Raw genomic sequence first — 9,332 nt, 5'->3', positions numbered from 1 at the left:
AAAAAAAAAAAAAAAAAAAAAAATAGTAGTGCAGGGTAGGCTATATATAAATTATTCAACTTTTAAAACGCCAAATGATTTGCTCTTTAAGGCATAATGGCATAACAATAAGCGTATATGCAGTGTTTTTTTTTGGGGGGGGGGCTATTATACCATGTGCTACTTTAAGTACGAACGCGAGCACGGATCTAACGGTATTGAGCTTCCTCCAAGTCAGCGCCTTTTTAAGCAAACATTCATGCGATTAGTTTAGTTACTTTTACTGTCACCATAATAACATAGTGTTTTTAATCCTGTAAGCCATAGACATTGATATTTATGCATGAATTGGTTTTAAAACTTCAAGCAAAAAATGAAAATTGAAACTGAAAGTACACTGTGATGCATTTAATAGGCTGCATAATGATATATAGCATGTTTAAAAAAAGGAAATATCAGACAAAACGTAAGACACAAACGTTTACCTCTGGAAAACATCCCGACAGAACTGATGAGCGTTCATCAAAAAGCAAATTTCATAATCCGTTAAACTCTTGAGATGACTGGCTCAAACATATGTGTTTCAACATAATATCCGGCATGAGTTATAAACGGTTTCATGGGCTATCATAGCTGTCCATTCTCTTCCTCTTTGCCCATCAAGCTCAATAATGTTGGATAAGCACATTCCATTGCTCAAGGCAACTTTTTTACTTCCACAATTTAGCCCAGATGAAATCCTGTATGACGTTCAGAAGTCTTAAATGGCGATGCATGCTTTGATCTCCTCAAGACTGGATTATTGTACCTCGCTGCAAACAGTTTAAAATGCAGCAGGTAGACTTTTTATGGTAACACTTTAGAATAATGGTCCGTTGTTAACAAGTAACTATGCAGGAAGTAATAGGTAGTACTACATTAACACTTAACTTAATACTATTAACTAATAGAGAAGCAAGATTAACTAAGCAGTAAATTGTAGCAAATTTAGAACAAAGGTAGTTCCTTATTAGATATTTGATAATTATTAAATAAAAATATCCTCATTGAGAACTACTTGTGAACTATGACCAGTTAATAAAGAATAACCAATTAATTACTAATCACAGCAGTAACGTCTTAAAAGTGAACAACTGGGTTCTTTGTGGAAACTAATTTATGAATTGGATATCCCCCAAAGAAGTCGGCTACAGGTTGAAATTGTGACTACTACTCTTACCAAAGGATGGATGTTCAAACTTAAACATAGAATAATAATAAAAAATTTTAATTCACTTAAAAATGTTAATAATTAAGAAGTGATGCTGACAAGCTCATGATTGAATTAGTTCACAATTATGATCTCTGCTTCGTGTCAGTTCAATATGTATCAATGTATCCCACTCCAAAAGACCTACTGGTAAAATATCACTAGTGCTTCACACAAATGTATGACTGTACAGTGTGCTGTTTCTTATGTCTAGCGGTGTTTCTTTCCCCCCTCCTACAGGACATTTAAGGTACTACACTTTATTTTGCCGTTTACTTTCGGTTTCTCTCAGTGAACGCAGTCAAGAAGAACGTGCATGCAGCTCCTCTGGGTTATTGATTCCATCGTTTAAACCTTGGAAATATATGTCCGTAAGTGCTACATTTTATACCAAATAGTGCTTTTAAGTAAAGTGTAGATCGGGATTATTGTTATATTTTGTTATAAACAGCCATGATTCGCGTTATTGGTAGCGTACTGCTAATTTCTCTTCTGTTTGTACATAATCTCATTTGAATATAATTTCTTGACATGTACATTACTTTAAATAACGTTACAAAAGGAACTATGTACAACATCGAACTGTAATGTTAAGATGGATGTGTATGTAAATGTGTACATAATGTTCATACATATTTGTTCTTGTTTGTAGTTTTACATAAACGAATTGAGAAGAACAATCACCAGTAAAGTCACTAAAGTTATGAAGACTGCTTTCTGGAGTTCTTTTCTGAAAGTGTACGCTATCTGTTAAGCCTTTGCTCAAGCTACGCAATTGGCCAGAACAGAATATACAGTATGTCAGATATAAAATATGTTAAATAAATCATTAATTTACTTGTGAGTAATTACTGAGGGGTTAACGTGTTTTTAATAGTATTAAGTTAAGTGTTAATGTAGTACTACCTATTACTTCCTGCATAGTTACTTGTTAACAACGGACCATTATTCTAAAGTGTTACCCTTTTTATGGGTATAAAAAAAAAACGGGAACATATCACCCACATCTTAGTTTTCTACATTACAGAATTTATTTTAAAATCCTCTTATCCATACAAGTCTTGAATGGTCTCGCACCTTCTGCCTGAAATATCAGTCTGGAAGAAAGCTGAGATCTGCTAGTCAAAACTATTAAAGATTACAACGGCTAGACTAAACCAAAGAGGGGATTGTGTGCCTAAACTTTGGAATACTTTATATTAGAGCCTCCTGTTTTTTTTTTGTTTTTTTTTATTATTTTGTAATATTTGTTTTTCAGCTGATTTTTTATTTATTTATTTACTGTGTTGTGATGTATGCTATTTTTTTATTTTTATTTTTTTTATTATGTAAAGCACACTGGTCACCAAGTTTTGCTTTTAATTGTGCTGTACCAATAAAGTGACATTGACATCTAAGGCTGGATTTTATAAGTCATGGAAATGCAGCTTCAGTGGGTCTGATATTTTCTGCTGATCTGTTTGGTGAGCTGAGTTGCGCAAGACAGCAACGGCTCATTTATTTTTCAGAAAAGCAGGATATGCTCTGTGTCCTCACCAAACATAATCATTTACTTAATGATTTAAACTGTAATTTAGCAGTTTAGGGTCTTAATACTTTTTTTTTTTCTCTGCACTAATGCATTTTGCTATGCAAAAATAAATACTAGCATATATGTTCTTTATTTTGATATAGTGCCCATTGTAATAACAAATAATAGAATAAATCACATGAATTCTGCTTTACTGTGTACACCAGTCAGAGAATGTTATTGAAAATGCATTTTTATTTTAGTAATTTTTTAAGGTCTATGAAATCTGAAAAACATAAGTAGCCCTAATAAATGTATTTATTATTTTTTTTCCATGGAGGACATTAGAAAAATATAATAAAAATTAAATTACGGTTCAAAATAAGTTGGCATAAAATTAGAAAAAGTCTTTGCCATGTATAAGGCTGGAAGCCTTTGCAGTGGATAGTTTACTCCATTTTCCTCACATTCCAGTCTTCTAACGACTTTGTACTGTCCGGCTCCGCCTTGGTCTGTCGTCGACCATCCGTCGCCTCGGGACTCCATTCCTCCGGCTGTGCCTCGTCCCTCCGTCCCTCTGGCTCTGTCAGGCTCCTCCTTCCCTTCGGCTCCTCCTCGTTCCTCTGTCGCTCCAGCTCCACCGCGGCCTTCCGAATCACCGCCTCCGCCTTGGTCGCCTCAGCCATCTGCTCCGCCTTGGCCCTCCGGATCCTCCCTGTCACCCTGGCTCATCGGCTTTCCGTCTCTGCCTCGGGCTCCTCCACCTGCTCCGCCACCGTCGGTCGGCCCCCTGGAGTTGTCAGCCCTTCCTCCACTATGGCTCCTCCCTCCGTCGGCTCCACCGTGGGTCACCTTCTCGGCTGTGCCCTGGGTCCCGCCTGGCTCCGCCTGCTTCAAGTCCCTCCTGTCTCCTCCCTGGCTCCTCCCTCCATCGTCTCCACCCTGGACTCTGTTTACCATCCTCCTCCTGGGTGTCCGTCCTCCACCCGAACCTCCTCCTGAGTTCCCCTCCGTCCCTCCCTTTGTTGTTCCTGCGGCGCGAGGACGCGCCGTCCGGGAGGGTGGCGAACTGTCACGCCCCTGTATGTGTTAAGATGGCCAACTTTAATCACAGGCCCGTCCTTCACTTGAACACCACACGCCTTTGGAGACGGAGGACTGGCGGATGTCTGGTGGATGTGTGGTGTTTGGACGAATGGCAAATGTGTGCTTGGGGGAAGATTTGGCAGATCACAGTCTTTACTTTTATGGTTTTGCCCGATTTGTTTGGTAAAAGGTGCTTTAGAGGAATCTTCTACATAAATGAAGATGATAAAGAAAAACACAAATAAAAAGCAAGAAAAAAAAAATCTTCAGAGCACATATCTTCTTCTTAGAAGACTTTGATTCTGATCCACTTTCTAGTAGCTCATGTTTCACATCACATTTCCCTAGAGAAAAGAAAGAATAAAAAGGTTATGGTTGTCTCTATTGAAGCTGTTTGCTAAAGCAACACAACTACTGAACATTTTGTCTCAATTTAATTTCATTCAAGCCACTTACATGTGTAAAAGTTTGTGTTGGGACTAAAGGAATATTTGTGTTGCAGTAACTGAAACTGAGCAGTGCATTTAAGTTCCCAGCATGCTTTGCAGAAGATTGAATTCAGAGAGTAAATGTTAAAACTAGACGAGTAAAGTTTGTAGACAAACTTTAAGTTGGCTCGAAAGCCTAGCCAGAATGTTTGAAGTAGTTTTAAAAGCTTGCAGTCTGAAAGTTTACAGTTTGAAGTAGTTTGAAAGTTAAAATAGTTTTAAAGATTCAAGTTTGAATGTTTTCAAGGCAATAGAGTCTATCAGAAACATAGATATAAAACATATTGCTAAGGTACCTGGGGTGGATGCTAGGCTGTTTCTAGCATGACTAGCATGTTGCTAACATGTTTTAGCATGATTAACATGTTACTAGCATGTTGCTATCATGGTTAACATGTTACTAGCATTTTGTTAGCATGATTCTAGCATGATTTGCATGTTAATATCATGTTTCTATCATGATTAGCAAGCTACTAGCATGTTGCTGGCATGATTAGCATGTTGCTAGCATGTTGCTAGCATTTTTATAGCATGATTAGCAAGTTACTAGCATGTTTACTAACTTGTTTCTAGCATGATTTGCATGTTACTAGCATTTTATCATGATTAGCAAGTTACTAGCATGTTGCTAGCATGTCTATAGCATTATTAGCATGTTACTAGCATGTTTGCTAGCTTGTTTCTAGTATGGTTATCATGTTACTAGCATGTTGTTAGCATGATTGGCAAGTTACTAGCATGTTGTTTGCATGTTTCTATGCTAATACAGTTAAAACCAGCTAAAACCAGTTTAGGCTGGTTTCCTAGTCTTAGCTGGTTTAAGTTGAAAATATCTGGGTTAAGCTTGGTTGGTCTTTTAGCAGGTCTCACAGCTTGACCAGCTAAGATCAGCCTGACCAGCTAAAAAGTTGCCAAAATCACTTTAAAACCAGCCTGGGAGACCAGCCAAAGCATCCAATCAGCGTAGGCTGGTTTTAGCTGTTTTTTATTTTTCAGTAGGGAGTTTTTAAGCTTTGCTATGGCAGTAGACAGCTTAAAAACACCATAAGTCTCATTGTATAAAAGTTTCCACACCCTCAATGAAAGTCTATGAGATTTTAGGTGGTTTTGATAGTCTGGTTTACGAAAACCATAAGTCAGTTCAGTTAGAAAAGATATAGCACACCTCTATGAAAGCTCTAGGAGGAGATAGTGTTTAAATGTTGGCTCAGAATAATAATAATAATAAGTTTAAATAGTAGATCAGACTTTCTCAAACCAACTTAATTATTATTTTAAAGTAAAGGAAAATACCTGTTAGTATTCATTGTTCAGTTATGTCTTTTGTATGGACAGTTGAAAGTGTTTCTGTTTTGGGATTACCATTGTGCGGAAGAGTACTAGAGTTGTGCTTGGGTTGTAAGACTGATAAAACATGATGTTGCTTCATGAAAAGTCACCATCAGTTCAGAAGCCGTTTCACTCAGATATGCTTCATGATAGGGAAAAAAGATGATTGCAGTTTCCGTTTCATGCTAGCTTTAATGAAAAACCGCCATTCTATAGTCAGTGTATTGACAAGTAATTATTTATTTACTAATTGCATTTGCTTGAAAATATGTGATGACACCCAAACCTTAACCTTAAAACCTGGGTGTGACTTTCAGGGGGTTATGATTGGGACATATGAAGTCTTACAAAACTGCTCTGAGACTTGGGTTGAAGATCCAAAAGCAGCTTTAATAAGGGTAATCCACAAGCGTAATCCAAATTGCAGGCAAAGGGTCAAACCCACAGGGCAAACAATCCTAACAACAAACAGCAACACAGGCAAACAGGGAAATCCAGGAAACCAGGCAGAAGATCAAAACAATGACACGGGCAACCAGAGCGAACGCTCAGAAATGCAGTTGAAACACTAGCAAGACTTTGCAAAGAGAGTGTGAACACATATAGGGCTTATATAGGTAACCACAAACAAGCTAATCACACACTGGTGGAAGTAATCAAACATAATGAGTCCAGACAAAGGGTTATGGGAAATAAAGTTGAATCAGACAACAATGAAAAAGAAAATCAGACAACGAAGACCACAGAATGCTGAGCAGCTGAAGTCTTGCATTATACGAGATTGGGCAAAAACTGTAACAATCAGTATCCTTAATTCCCCAAAAATTAAACACTGTAATTAAAAGGAAAGTTGATGTGACACAGTGGAAAACATGCCTCTGAGCCAATTTTTTTGGAGTGTGTTGCAGTCATCAACACCAAAATTAGTTTATATTTACAGAAGCAAGTTACTAGCATGTTGTTTGCATGTTTCTATGCTAATACAGTTAAAACCAGCTAAAACCAGTTTAGGCTGGTTGCCTAGTCTTAGCTGGTTTAAGTTGAAAATATCTGGGTTAAGCTTGGTTGGTCTTTTAGCAGGTCTCACAGCTTGACCAGCTAAGATCAGCCTGACCAGCTAAAAAGTTGCCAAAATCACTTTAAAACCAGCCTGGGAGACCAGCCAAAGCATCCAATCAGCGTAGGCTGGTTTTAGCTGTTTTTTTTTTTTCAGTAGGGAGTTTTTAAGCTTTGCTATGGCAGTAGACAGCTTAAAAACACCATAAGTCTCATTGTATAAAAGTTTCCACACCCTCAATGAAAGTCTATGAGATTTTAGGTGGTTTTGATAGTCTGGTTTACGAAAACCATAAGTCAGTTCAGTTAGAAAAGATATAGCACACCTCTATGAAAGCTCTAGGAGGAGATAGTGTTTAAATGTTGGCTCAGAATAATAATAATAATAAGTTTAAATAGTAGATCAGACTTTCTCAAACCAACTTAATTATTATTTTAAAGTAAAGGAAAATACCTGTTAGTATTCATTGTTCAGTTATGTCTTTTGTATGGACAGTTGAAAGTGTTTCTGTTTTGGGATTACCATTGTGCGGAAGAGTACTAGAGTTGTGCTTGGGTTGTAAGACTGATAAAACATGATGTTGCTTCATGAAAAGTCACCATCAGTTCAGAAGCCGTTTCACTCAGATATGCTTCATGATAGGGAAAAAAGATGATTGCAGTTTCCGTTTCATGCTAGCTTTAATGAAAAACCGCCATTCTATAGTCAGTGTATTGACAAGTAATTATTTATTTACTAATTGCATTTGCTTGAAAATATGTGATGACACCCAAACCTTAACCTTAAAACCTGGGTGTGACTTTCAGGGGGTTATGATTGGGACATATGAAGTCTTACAAAACTGCTCTGAGACTTGGGTTGAAGATCCAAAAGCAGCTTTAATAAGGGTAATCCACAAGCGTAATCCAAATTGCAGGCAAAGGGTCAAACCCACAGGGCAAACAATCCTAACAACAAACAGCAACACAGGCAAACAGGGAAATCCAGGAAACCAGGCAGAAGATCAAAACAATGACACGGGCAACCAGAGCGAACGCTCAGAAATGCAGTTGAAACACTAGCAAGACTTTGCAAAGAGAGTGTGAACACATATAGGGCTTATATAGGTAACCACAAACAAGCTAATCACACACTGGTGGAAGTAATCAAACATAATGAGTCCAGACAAAGGGTTATGGGAAATAAAGTTGAATCAGACAACAATGAAAAAGAAAATCAGACAACGAAGACCACAGAATGCTGAGCAGCTGAAGTCTTGCATTATACGAGATTGGGCAAAAACTGTAACAATCAGTATCCTTAATTCCCCAAAAATTAAACACTGTAATTAAAAGGAAAGTTGATGTGACACAGTGGAAAACATGCCTCTGAGCCAATTTTTTTGGAGTGTGTTGCAGTCATCAACACCAAAATTAGTTTATATTTACAGAATACAATTTATTTGTTCAGGGAAAACATTGAAAATCTTGTCTTTGTACTTTTGCCAATTAAATAAAGTTTAAAGAGAATGAACAAATCACAGATTCTTGATTTTATTGCATTTTACAAAACGTCCCAAATTTTTCTGATTTGGGGTTGTATTATGCCACAGTAAGCATTTTCTTTATATTTTTTCTGTTTCTAATTAGGTGGGTGATATGACCAAAATCTTATTTCACAGGATAAGAAATTCTATTTCACGATGACGATATATATATATATATATATATATATATATATATATATATAAAACGTATATATATTTTATTTTTTTATTTTTTTCTTATTAAAAATAAGAACAAAAAAGCTAATTACAAATACAATAGAACAAAAATACAAATAAACTTAAATTACATAAACTATTTAACTTTAGAAACTATAGAAATCGAGTGTATAACAAGTATATAACAAAACCACTGCATAGTCTTCACTGTATGAATCAAATATGAATTGATTCTTATTAAAGATCCAAAAGTGATTTAGTCAAGAGCAGTGTTATTTGATTAACATTAATGACACAGACAGTAGCAGATAAATTAGGCTGCCGACTGTGTTTATGTGAATATGGGCATTTTGACATGATTGTGTGCGTATTTGACCATTCATGCGCAATAAGACACGGAAGACAACTGAATTTGTGATCGCATGCTGTCTGAGAGAGTCAGCGCAAGCACTGCATTGAGTTCTACACTGCTTGTTTACTCTTATTTAAAGGAGACATATTATTCCCCTTTTTAAAATATGTAATATAAGTCTCTGGTGTCCCCAGAATGTTTCTGTGAAGTTTCAGCTCAAAATACTCCACAGATCATTTATTATATCATTTTGAAAATGCCTATTTTGAGTGGAAGCAGAAACAAGCTGTTTTTCGGGCCTGTCTCTTTAAATGCAAATGAGCTGCTGCTCCCCGCCCCCTCTTCTAGAATAGAGCTGCGCCATTACAGTTGGGACCTGCTTAAAGCATCTGTTAAGGTTCTGATTATCATGTTTATCGCGCTGAAATCATGCGGTTCAAACCATATGAGTTTAAACTTCTGATATACGGTTTTCTGAGAGCACACATCCGAAGCACACGGACAGAAAGCGGCTGTCACAGCATGTGAGTTCTCATTCACATTCACACGTTTACGTTAAAAACACACATGAGTTACAAAA

At 36.8% G+C, this 9,332-nt stretch overlaps 1 protein-coding gene across 2 annotated transcripts in view; it reads right to left on the bottom strand.

Annotated features, from left to right (window-relative positions):
- The window catches only part of LOC107656975 (uncharacterized), a 21,234-nt gene that overhangs the window by 7,284 nt on the left and 4,618 nt on the right, over nt 1-9,332 (bottom strand). The window contains exon 1 of one of the 2 annotated variants that reach the window (XM_016444938.1): nt 465-822. The exons of the other annotated variant lie outside the window; for it this stretch is intronic. Within the exon in view, the coding sequence (XP_016300424.1) occupies nt 465-477 (13 nt within the window). The 5' untranslated portion in view covers nt 478-822. Of the gene's footprint in view, nt 1-464; nt 823-9,332 lie in introns of those variants that run through there. 2 annotated transcript variants of the gene reach the window in all.

This window comes from Sinocyclocheilus anshuiensis, unplaced genomic scaffold (genome assembly GCF_001515605.1).
Source record: "Sinocyclocheilus anshuiensis isolate Anshui unplaced genomic scaffold, SAMN03320099.WGS_v1.1 scaffold1052, whole genome shotgun sequence".
NCBI classification, from domain to species: domain Eukaryota; kingdom Metazoa; phylum Chordata; class Actinopteri; order Cypriniformes; family Cyprinidae; genus Sinocyclocheilus; species Sinocyclocheilus anshuiensis.
The sequence above is the reverse complement of the archived record's forward strand: the minus strand, read 5'-3'. Positions and strand labels throughout refer to the sequence as shown.